This window comes from Podarcis erhardii (assembly GCF_964252035.2).
Source record: "Podarcis erhardii genome assembly, chromosome: 11".
In the NCBI taxonomy this organism is placed as follows: domain Eukaryota; kingdom Metazoa; phylum Chordata; class Lepidosauria; order Squamata; family Lacertidae; genus Podarcis; species Podarcis erhardii.
Genome location: NC_138501.1, coordinates 30,849,184 through 30,861,524, shown reverse-complemented (window position 1 = coordinate 30,861,524; position 12,341 = coordinate 30,849,184). Strand labels below are relative to the sequence as shown.

Below are 12,341 nucleotides of genomic sequence, written 5' to 3'. Positions count from 1 at the left end.
ATCAGCAGTCTCCTCCTCCTCCTCCTCCTCCTCCCCCTGAATTTAAAGCGTACTCCTCGAGACTGCTTGACTTTTTCCTTCCGGGTCTAAGCGGAAGTGACGCCATGGGCCGCACCAACACAACAATAACAGCGCCGCGGTGGAAGATGTCAGTGAGGAACGACGCCAGACTAGGAAGGTAAAAGGTCGGAGAAGGGGAGCGGGTAGACTGGGGGCTGTGCAGACTGGAGCGCCAGTCTTGGGCTAGAGGGACCTGGGTTCAAATCCCCGCTTAGCCGCAAAGCCCTTCCCATCTGCACCAGCATCCCGTCTCCCACCCTGGCCAGTGGCAGCATCCGAGCGAGACTGAAGCGCCCTCGCCCGCACTGACCCCCAGCAGCTGCTCTGCAGGAGCAAAGGCGCCTCTCTCATACTGCACGTAGGCTAGCCCCTGCATCGTAGTAACCATAGCCATGGATTTATTCAATCCCTCTTTCGAAAGCAGTTGAAACTGATGGCCCCGCCTTGAAGCAGCAAATTCCATAAGTAAGCTCTGTGCCGTCTGAGGAAGCACGAATATAAAAAGCTGCCTTTTGCCGTGTCCGATTCCATTCGTGCTGGCAGCCTCTTTCCGCAGTCCCGTGCAGGGATCTTCTTCAGCACCTGCTACTAGATCTTTTTTAACTGGAGTTGCCAGGGATTGGATGCAAAGCGTGCGCTCTGCCAAACTCAATCACGCATTTGTTTCGGTTTTCTGTCCCAAGGCTAGGAGCATCCATAATCATTCCATTAAAATCACTGAATTATGCACAATAATGTTGATGAAGCTTTAACAGTGGTTGGTGGTGAACTCTCAGTTTGGGGATCTAATCAAGCCCTCCCCGTCCCCACACAGCAAATTTTTCTGACCCTGCACGACCCCACCAGTTTGGTAGCAATGGTAAAAAGAAATCAAGTATGCATAGCACTGGGGGTGCAAATTGCCCCCTAGCCAATCATCAAAAATTGAAGGCAATGTGATTTAAAGTTTTATATGCAATACCAAAAAATGTTTATATCAACATTTGTGTGGCTGTTTGGGGATTTTCTTATACACAGAAGGTAGTTCTATGATAGAGGTAAGTAGATCTGCATCTGCTGCTGGATCTGTAGGTGATTTGCAATAGGTCAGCATGGATCTCTGATTCATAGTTGCTTAATAGTAGCAGCAAAAAGATGACTCACCACCACTTAAATATATATTACTAAATTAAGAGCACTTTTGTGCTGAAGGGTTGTAAACTCTCTTTTGTTCTGCTACTCAGAACAAATTGCTAGACTCTGAATTATTTAATTCTAAGAATAAGTTTTTTTGCACCAAGTTCTGGTTAGTGGATCTTGGGATCTTGGACCACCCCTGTTCAACACAGAATAAATAATGACATCTGTTCAGAATGATGGACTTTATTGCATTTTCATTATATGTTTGTGGCATTATAGTCAATAGCATATTAATGTTTTTATGTTCAATTGCAGGTGGTCGTAACCCTTGGCTGTTGAGATTTTATTTTAATATTTTCAAGAAAACTGAACTAAAAGCCATAAGAAAACACGCCATATAACTGAGATTTGAATGATGGAATCATCTACAAATCTAGATGTTGGAGCCCAGTTAATTGTGGAAGACTGTTCTGGCAGCTATAGCCTGTCTCACATGCCAGATATTAAAGTGGAGCCTCACCTCGATTCCAGTGTTGAAGAAGGACCAGCTCAGAGTGTTGCCATGGGAATGAAATTCATTTTGCCCAATAGGTTTGATATGAATGTGTGTTCTCGGTTTGTCAAATCATTGAATGAAGAAGACAGCAAAAACATTCAGGATCAAGTGAACTCTGACCTTGAAGTGGCATCTGTATTATTTAAAGGTTGTGATTTAAAACTTATTATTGTTGGATAGCTGGATAAACAGGAAAATGCTATATTGGTAAAAGAATGCATACGCACATATGAATATCTAACATTTTTCTTGTTCAGCAGGCATCTTCTGGATCAGCCTTTAACTGCCTGCTGAGAACTTTTCTATGCCACCAGGCTTATTACAGCAATTAATAAGAATACATTTTTCCATAATGATTAGTTGATGGCCTCTGATTTTATGTTGTTATTATTATATATATATATTATTGTACACCACTTTCATTTTCTATGATATAGTGGTATATAAATCCTTTTATAAATAAATTAAATTCGAAGAAGCTATTCTGAACACTACTTTTTTCTTGCTTTCTTCATGTAGCTGAGTGCAATATCCATACTTCTCCTTCTCCTGGAATTCAAGTAAGACATGTCTACACCCCATCAACTACGAAGCACTTTTCTCCCATAAAGCAGTCAACCACATTAACTAACAAGCACAGGGGAAATGAAGTTTCTACAACCCCTTTGCTTGTAAACTGTAAGTGATTCTTCGTGGAATGGTAAATTTAAGTTTTCATTTTGGGATCCTCCATTGGGATTACTACAAGAAACTGGTATTTGCATTCACTTAGCCAGTCACCCAGTCATTTATTTATCTCTAAATTGATTAGGGGTAAGATCTCTTTAACTGAAAACAGTGACTTTGTCATTCTGGGATGCCAAGCTTTCTTTCAAAATAGAAAAGAGCTAGGCATGTTAGTATGCTGGAATAGAAAGGCAAAAGGCACCACACATAATGTCTTTGATATTCTGTTGCCTAAGGAACGTCAAGAAATTGTAAACCAGTTCATCATTTGTACATTGGACAAACCTACATTATTTTTCATGCTAGTCATGTTGGGGGCAAGGACATGTAAGCCTTATCCTCACCCAATGAAAATTTTATTCATGTACACTTCTGAAATTCCAAGTAAGGCATTGCTCATATACTTTCAAGACTTCTCATTGTAGCCATAGGGGCTGTGTCTATCTCACTGAAAGCTGAAAGTCTCAGCAAGCTGCTTTTTCTAACCCCGGTCCCACATTCTTGCCTCTTTTGAAATCAGGGTCTACACACAATCCTCCTTATTGGATGACTGTGAAGGTAAATTAATTGTAAGGTAACTTTCTGTGCCAGAAATAGTAGCAGGCTGCTTGGTTGTGTCGGCTATGTGATCATCCTCTCTGTGTTACTTTTCTCTAACAACATGCAGTCAGTATTGTAGTCCTAAATCATGGCAGTATTGCACCACAGAAGTTGATATATTTCTGCTGTTTTTGCAGCTCTTTCCGTTCACCAGCTGGCAGCTCAAGGAGAAATGCTGTATTTAGCTACGCGCATAGAGCAAGGTGAGAATTTATTTTGGTCTTTTTTTCTGGCAAGAAATGATCAGCTGCTAGGTTGGGGTGGGTCCTGCAACTGGCCCTATTCACATTTGTGCTTTATTTCATACATTTCTGTTCTGAATTTACTGTGGAAATGGTTCTGAAATGTTTTTTGCCTCATAGATCATGATGTCAAAACTTATATATCAGCACTGCAGAAAATTATATATAAGTTTTATGTTTTCTAGTCATTCTTCTTTAAGAAAAGAACATGGTGCAAACCTGTTTCTTTAGTGACGTGATGCTCTGGTTATAACTCTTATCCAAGCTATCCTGTGATATTTGTTCTTTGAATTATGCAACGTTTATTGCTCATTAGCCAAACAGGCTAATGTTGAATTACGTAACAGGGCAAGGTGCATATTTCAGATAGTAGGAGGTGTTTGCCCTGGCCCCTTTTTGTAGCAAGCCTTGTCTTCATTTTTAGGCCCTATGGCATCCAGAATTTGCTTCCAAAAGTGAGTGAAGCTGAACTCATTTCTTCCTTCTCGCCCACTTCTGACAGTATTCACTTCATGGCATTGCCTACTTTGCATTTCCACCGTAGCAGGGATCCACAAATTGTGTCTTGGCTTAGTAGTCAGCTATTATTTTTGTTTGCAACCAATTCTGCTCCCCTGCAGGACTCAGAAGATTGGGAAAGGGTGTCTCTCACTTTAAACTGACCTTTGAAAAGGAGCAGAGGGCAGTATTCACTGCTTTTCTGCATCCCTCTTAATCCCAGCATAGTGAGTTGAGATTCACCCCCCCCCCCCAAAAAAAAATATTCATAATAACTTTATTCCAGCATTGCATGGAGACAACAGGAGTGAGATGGTTGACCTGTATGTTTTGTTAAATAGAAAATGTAATCAACCATACGGACGAAGAAGGCTTTACCCCTCTGATGTGGGCTGCAGCTCATGGGCAGATAGCAGTGGTAGAATTTCTGCTTCAAAATGTGAGTGAAAATATGTTTTCCCCCCCCATACATTTGTAGTGATGGTCAACAATTGTGGTGCTCTAAATCCATCAAGAACAACGCTTGTAGCCTCTGAAGGTTGTCTGAAGAGCTCTTGTGAAGCCTTACATAGATGGTAACAATGCTACACTATCCTTTAAATCCCAGGTTGTAATTTTCTGTCTAGACCTGGTCAACACCATGTTTTAGCCATGTTACAAAAGATTCAGAGGAGAAACACCAATGCATGATTTATGCACGAAGTCTGAAGAAAAATCAATCTGAGGGCTATTTTTTATTCTTATCTAGCCACTGAGGATGATACCCATTTCTTCCACTTACAATTCCTGGCTGAACATATGTTGCTAACTGTTGCTAACTGTTCTACCTCTACAAATCCTAGGTTCTGATACCCCATGAGCAGGGGCGTAGGAAGGGGGGTGCATACCGCGCCGCACCCCCCCTGCGCCCCTGCCACTCCGGGTGCTGGAGCAGCGAGCTACGCCCCTGCCCATGGGCACTGTAACAGTCTTTCTTTCCAAAGGGCATGAATGAACAAGTCCATAAGCAATGGAACTGTTTACCAGGTACAGAGAAAAGAAGCAGTAGTTTGAGCTGCAACAAATCATGCTTAGGCTGTACATAAGGAAAAAAGAAGTGTAGGCAGTTGGTCATTTGAACAAATTGTCCATGGAACTTTTGGAATCTCCTCTTCTCCATGTAAAGAAGTAAATGGCTGAGCTGAGTCCAGGGTGATTTCAGTACCTAGAATCTGGACAGTATATAATTGGACACATGGGGTTCTACTCTTCAGGGTTTTTGTTAATCTAACCCATAACACATTTTAAACCACTGCTTTTTCTGTCAGGGTGCAGACCCACAGATCCTCGGAAAAGGGCGAGAGAGTGCACTATCACTGGCCTGCAGTAAAGGATACACAGACATTGTCAAGATGTTGCTCGACTGCGGAGTTGATGTAAATGAGTATGACTGGGTAAGCCCTTTACTGGAGCTACTATTCACATTACTAACTTTTGGGTATTAAAAGAAGCCAGAATATATGGACCCCTGTTCATATACAGCTTGTTTGGGTCACTGAACTGTGCAAATGAATTCTGATATTATTATTGTTTCTTTTCATTTCTTTTTCAGAATGGAGGTACACCTTTGCTCTATGCTGTGCATGGGAACCATGTAAAATGTGTCAAAATACTCTTAGGTAAGTATTATGAAGGCAGTAATTAGCCAGTAAGGGCTGTAAGAACTGCAGGATGTTAGCAAATGAATGATTTGTTTCCTGTTGTTTAAACTAGAGCACGGTGCTGATCCTACTATAGAGACAGACTCCGGATATAATTCCATGGATCTGGCTGTAGCCCTGGGCCATCGTAGTGGTGAGTATTCAAGCACTTTAGGATTTACTTTAAGGGTTGGTGCTTTTTTTTTGTATCAGCTGCTTTACCTGTTGGTGGTTCACAAAATGCACAGGCTTTTACTGTTGCTTCTGGAGAGGCCTTCTTTATCACCATTTACAGCAGTGGTAGTTTATGCAGATATGGGGAAAGACAGCCTAGTGCTGTGCATGCATTGCACTCCCTTCCCCCACCCCCTGATCATCTCACTGTTATCCTTTATGCTGTAGATTGATAGCTGCTTCTTTTGTTACCTAGAACTCAGTGGGGGCAGGATAGGACTAACAAATGAGCTTGCCCCTATTTATGTATGGAGAGGTCAAGTTCCATTTCTTGGTCATGCCAGAGCAGTGAAAGGAGACCAGAAGGGCCAGACTGAAATGTGGCCAACGTTCTGCAGGCCACATTCCAATGGAAGTTTTTGCCTTTCCTTAATGTGCTGCTTTTGGCAGTGATCAGATATACCAATAGTGAATGGGGCCAAAAGCATTTGATGATGATGATGATGATGATGATGATGATGATGATGATGATGATGATTTATTATTTATACCCCGCCCATCTTTCTGGGCTTCCCCAGCCACTCTGGGCGGCTTCCCCAAAAAATTTAAAATACTGTAATACATCAAACATTAAAAGCTTCCCTAAACAGGGCTGCCTTCAGAGGTCTTCTAAAAGTCTGGTAGTTGTTCTCTTTGACATCTGGTGGGAGGACGTTCCACAGGGAGGGCGCCACTACCGAGAAGGCCCTCTGCCTGGTTCCCTGTAACGTGGCCTGTAATTGAATTTTACATATTCATACACACACACACACACACACACGGATTACTATTCTGGATTACTACAAACTCTATGCAATTTCCACTTTTTCAGCTCTCCTATTTACATCTCCAAAATAGGATAGATCACCACTTAAGAGCTGAACACTAATCATGTTTTTTTCCCCTGATTCAGTTCAACAGGTTATTGAGTCACACTTATTAACACTCCTTCAAAACATCAAAGAATAATGACATTTTCGTCATGAGACAAGACTTTGTATGTGAAGAAAAACTGGGTTTTAGGACTGATCAACATGAAAAAGACTTGATTTTTTTAAAAAATCAGCACCGTGATCCCACCATTGTTGGAGGGCAGCAGGTGGGGGAGACCCTCATTACTTTAGGCAGTCCTAGTTTGCCAACCAAACCAGGGATTTTGGCAGTGTCTGTTGGCCTGCACACTTTAAGCAGTTATTGGTTGTGCAGATGGAAAAGTTAGCAGCACCAGAGCCGCAGTGTTGAGCATGGTCTGCCACCAGCAAGCCTTTCCCTTGCAGCAGTGCTGCTTTATCATACCTGAAAAAGACAGTGTACAAAACGACACGACGGAGACTGTTGTGTAAGAAACTTCCTCAGCTACATTTTTGGGCAAGAGAGTGCTTGATGTTTGGATTCAGGAAAACTTTCTGAGGCTTTGCTCAGGCAACACTTCTCTCATTGGTAAGATTTTAACATTATTCAGTTTCATGTATTTGGCTGACGTTTGTCAAACCACTTCTATCCTACTTCCAAATATTTCATGCAATATTGAATATTGTTTGACAAAGGAATTGGAGAGAATTTAACATCATATAAAATAACATACCTCCTTATTCTTCATAATCTATTAAAAGCCTACTTGGAGCACTACATTAGTGCATATGCTACTGAAATGAGTCAGGCTGGTGCCAGGGAATGCAGCACATGTATTAAAATTTGCAGTTAAGAACTGGCTAGGTACTCTTAGGTGAGGGTAGAAAGGCTTTCTCCCTGATTGTACTCTACAATCAGCTTGTATATCAACCCACAGATGTAACTGGACTTCAATATACGTTACTTGTTTGCTGGTGAATGGCAGAGGAGGGTCGAGAGAGTTTCATCCCATTTGTATCCTGCTTCTTTTCTGTGCTGGCTCATGCTTAAAATACAAGGCTGCTCTACCTCTGTATTTCTGACTTTGCCACCCAAGCCATCTGAAAATAAATCCCCCAATTAGCTAGTTTACTTGGAGCCGAAAGTTGTTCTGTAAGTAGTGAAGTTCTTTCAGGGTTATACTTCAGAATATAAGTGAGTAAATTTCCTGTTTGGATGTTTCGTTTCGTTTTTATTTTATTTTAAAAATAAATATCAGCCAATAGCGAGAAATGTTTTTCAGTACTTTTCTCCAATATGCTGTGTTTCTATGAACCAATATTTTTTTGACATGAGAGAGGTTTGAATCATGTCCCTTTAATTCTGAAATGGTTAGATTCCATGAAACACCTGTTTTCTGAGCATATAGGGCAGATCTTAAAACTATGAGTGGAGAATGTAGTCTGGTACCTTCACACAAACAAGATAAACCTTTTAACAGCCTTTCTGAAAGGCTGAGAACCACAAACTTTGACATGATCCTCTGCTACAGGTCAAGGCTTTATACTCAAAATGTAGACAAGTAAATGGTACTTGTCTTGCATTAGGCCTTTGTCATACCCAAAGAGCCAAGACGTTCAAATGGTCAATACTGTGAACTTGTGATTACTGAGAATTTTGCACAGATTACCATGACATGCTGTATAAATGTAAATAAACCCCATTTCACCCAGTGTACCTAAAAGCTGTCTGAAACAGCAATGGGACTATTTTCCATTCTTACGCTTGCCTAAATAAGGTTGAAATGTGTAAGAGTGAACTGTAAATGTATTTAAACGAAAGTTAGGTAGCGCAATGTGCTCAAAGCCTAAGAGCTAGAATAATAATTAAAACAAATATTTATTTCCAAGTAAAAGTGTTTCAGACTTCGTATAAGGCAGATTGTGAACAGGGCATCCTTTTGTGGTTACAACTGATGAAAACGAGCCAGCTACCATGTTTGCCGTATCTCTATTGTCTATTACACAGAACCATTATTTTTCAGTTAAAGAACCAAAAAAAACCCTGTAGAAGTAACAATGTTTTATTATAAAGTTAAAAGCATTTAGCATCTGTTTAAAATGCATGTTTCCAGTAATGAAAATAAACATTTTTCTCTGAGGGGTAATTTCGCAATACTGAACATGCAATAGGTTCCCTGTTCTCAAAAATCTGATTAGCCAAAGCAGACTATTTAAATTCCTCCATTCCCCCCCCCCATGGACCTATGCAAGTGTACCCCTCTATAAATGATGTCTTAGATGCACTATGTATTAGGATGTGTCTGCCAAGTTTTTGCTCAAGCTGCTCAGCTAAACTATTGTTTTGATCTTGTAAAGTTGTGTCTTAGGTGTTATTACCTATTTTGAGAGTTGCAAGTTATTCATACAGTGCAAATAAACTGTTTTCAAATGAAATTGTTTACCTTGATTTCTTCTTGAGCATGCTAAATGAAAAACACACATGGTTTTTCCTCTGTAACTGTCAATGGTTGCATTTTATGCAGCATTAGGCTGGGGGTGTCCCATGCATGTTTTATATAGCTTAAAGGTCAGATGAGACCACCCCAGGGGTCATAATTTGGCCTATATGGCCATTCCCCCCCCCCCATCATATTCTCCTGCCTCTACATCTGACTTAAACTGTGGGGCAGGTAAAGCTGCAACTGCAAAGGAGCAACTGGGATCCCCTTAAGAGTTTACTCTGAATTGTTCCTTTGCAAGCAGGGCTTGCATTCAGTACTGAATTTATTTTTAAGGAAGAAATATGAGTGCACTTACATGCACATCTGATTCCTTTGAAACTGAACCACCCACTGGGTTCTTTGTTTATTCCAGTAGGAAACAAATCCTGGGGCAGTTTAGGCTTATGTCTGAATAATCCGTGCTCATGCTGGTTTTCCCCAACCAGCCATGATGCAGAGGTCAGAATAAACCATAGCTTCAACTCATGGCTTGTTTGGAGGAAAATAAAACTACAAGCACTGCTTTGGCTGCAACAGCTTGTTTCTCTCCTGGAGCAAGGAGTATGGGTTTGAGAAGAACTAGACAGCAAACAGCTCAGGCAGACTAATTAACCACTTAATACTGGGCATAACCATGGCCAATATCAGCAGGGTGGGTTTTGTAGAATATTACTTAACTGGCAGTTATACCATTTTCACCTTTCCATTTACATTTTAATGTGCTCTTGCTTGTTGAAGATAATTGACATGTACTGCTTTTCCATGGGATATTCTTCATGTGTTCATCCTTTTGGTGTATGCAAGTCCAGTGGTGCCTCGCAAGACGAAATTAATTCGTTCCGCAAGTTTTTTCTTCTTGCGAGTTTTTCGTCTTGCGAAGCACGGTTTCCCATAGGAATGCATTGAAAATCAATTAATGCGTTCCTAGGGAGACCGCCTTCAGACCAGGTCCGGGGACAGTCTTTCCCCGGACCTCTTCTGAAGGCTGGTGGGGGGGGGAGGACTTTTCTCCCCACCGCCAGGCTTCAGAACAGCCTTCTGAAGGCTGGAGGTGGGAAGAAAAGCCCTTCTCCCGCCGCCAGCCTTCAGAAGAGTTCCTGCAGGGCTGCCTAGGCTGCGAATAGCAGCCTGCTGCCGGGTGCGAGGGACGCTCTGAAGCAGAGCGCCCCTCGCCCGGGGCAGACATCTGCAGCTTGGGGAGCCCTGCCGGACTTCCCCACAGGGCTCTCCAAGCTGCGGATAGCAGCCTGCTGCCCCGCACGAGGGGCGCTCTTAAGCAGAGCGCCCCTCGGGTGGGGCAGACATCTGCAGCTTGGGGAGCCCTGCCGGACTTCCCCACAGGGCTCTCCAAGCTGCGGATAGCAGCCTGCTGCCCCGCACGAGGGGCGCTCTTAAGCAGAGCGCCCCTCGGGCGGGGCAGACATCTGCAGCTTGGGGAGCCCTGCCGGACTTCCCCACAGGGCTCTCCAAGCTGCGGATAGCAGCCTGCTGCCCCGCACGAGGGGCGCTCTTAAGCAGAGCGCCCCTCGGGCGGGGCAGACATCTGCAGCTTGGGGAGCCCTGCCGGACTTCCCCACAGGGCTCTCCAAGCTGCGGATAGCAGCCTGCTGCCCCGCACGAGGGGCGCTCTTAAGCAGAGCGCCCCTCGGGCGGGGCAGACATCTGCAGCTTGGGGAGCCCTGCCGGACTTCCCCACAGGGCTCTCCAAGCTGCGGATAGCAGCCTGCTGCCCCGCACGAGGGGCGCTCTTAAGCAGAGCGCCCCTCGCGCGCGGCAGACATTCACAGCTTGGGGAGCCCTGCGGGGAACTCTTCTGAAGGCTGGAGGCGGGAGAAGGGCTTTTCTTCCCACCGCCAGCCTTCAGAACAGCCTTCTGAATGTTGGCGGTGGGGAGGAAAAACCCTCCTCCCACCGCAAGCCCCGGGAAGAGAGGAGAAGCTGCGCGCCTTCTCCTCTGTTCCCGGACCTCCCACCGCAAGCCTTCAGGACAGGTCCGGGAACAGAGGGGAAGGCGCGCAGCTTCTCCTCTCTTCCCGGGGCTTGCGGTGGGAGGAGGGTTCCCCGCTGTCCCCGGAGATTTCCCTATGGGCTTTCGTTTTGCGAAGCAAGCCCATAGGGAAATTCGTCTTGCGAAGCCGCTAAAAAATCGGAAAACCCTTTCGTCTTGCGGGTTTTTCGTTTAGCGAGGCATTCGTCTTGCGGGGCACCACTGTCATTCAATTTATCCCTGCATGACTGTTATTTAAGACAATATACAGATAGGATCATAAGCTGGTATCTAATGGTGCAAGTCCATCAGAACAGAGTTGAGAAGCAATTTTGACATATCACTACCTATTATCATTATGATTATTAATTGAATTTATATACCGCCCTATACCCAGAGCTCTCAGGGCCTAGATCTGGGCCTAGATCTGTTGCCAAAGTTAGGAGATCCACTGAGGCAGATTTAGGGATCTGGAGAAAATTGACACCCCCCCCCCAAAAAAAAGCTCCCTTACCTATTATACACAACTGGATACCAACTTTTGTGTAAATTGCTTTCAAATGAAGGGAGCTGAATAAACAACAAAATGTCCGTACTCCATCTGAAAAAGGGGGTTTAGCATCAGGGTGTTGTTTTTTGTCCAAGTGCCACAGCCTGGCTAACTAGTCCACAGTAACTTATTTGTTCTGCTGAAAAAAATCAAGATCAATTTCTAAGGTACAGGAACCTAATTTGCATGGCACAGGGGCTCACTAGTAGCTCCTACTGTATGCATTTGCAGTTCAGACACAAGAGAAAAGTTGTTATTAAATGTTTTTTTCTCTATAAGGAGCAGTGAGTATTCTCCAGAGGCTCACAAAACCAGATTCCAGTTCTACCTTGCAGAAAAAGCACAATGAATCTAACTCCATTTCTGTTTTAACAAGCCATCTGCTGCAAGAAGAGCGGTCACTTGGCTACACTGGCCAAGGCTGATGAAAGCTGGAGTCCAACAGCATCAGACGCCAGAGATTAGCCACCCTTCATTTCCAGCTACTACCTTGTTGATAACATTTAACTCAAACTTGACACTCAGGTGCTTCCTTTACAGTTTAAACAAGGGGGGGGGGAGATGGAATAGGCAATTGTTCATATAATTTGACACTGGCAGTTACATTTGCATTAAACTGCAAATAAAGTTTACTATTTATTTCCACACTCGAAGCAATGCGGCTCCCACTAACAGAATTAACAATATGTTGCCTGTTTTTTAAAGTGACACAATTAAGTTTCCTAAGATTACACAATTGTTCTCTGCATGTGTGTACTGTAGAAGTCAACCTCCTGA

At 43.4% G+C, this 12,341-nt stretch overlaps 1 protein-coding gene across 1 annotated transcript; it reads left to right on the top strand.

Moving 5' to 3' along the window:
- Positions 1-71: 71 nt before the first annotated feature.
- ANKRA2 (ankyrin repeat family A member 2) lies at positions 72-8,980 on the top strand. The gene is made up of 9 exons (XM_081881273.1): positions 72-178; positions 1,495-1,883; positions 2,255-2,413; positions 3,199-3,264; positions 4,143-4,240; positions 5,109-5,234; positions 5,393-5,459; positions 5,554-5,634; positions 6,607-8,980. The coding sequence occupies exons 2-9, from the start codon at positions 1,592-1,594 to the stop codon at positions 6,660-6,662; spliced, it is 945 nt and encodes a 314-aa protein (XP_081737399.1). The 5' UTR covers positions 72-178; positions 1,495-1,591; the 3' UTR covers positions 6,663-8,980.
- The last annotated feature ends 3,361 nt before the right edge of the window (positions 8,981-12,341 follow it).

Bases quoted from the DNA above. Each gene is read 5' to 3' on its own strand.
- ANKRA2 (XM_081881273.1), top strand. From the start codon at position 1,592: ATGATGGAATCATCTACAAATCTAGATGTTGGAGCCCAGTTAATTGTG. The intron at 5,235-5,392 runs GTAAGCCCTTTA...TTTCTTTTTCAG, and splicing joins ATGTAAATGAGTATGACTGG to AATGGAGGTACACCTTTGCT. The intron at 5,635-6,606 runs GTGAGTATTCAA...CCCCTGATTCAG, and splicing joins AGCCCTGGGCCATCGTAGTG to TTCAACAGGTTATTGAGTCA.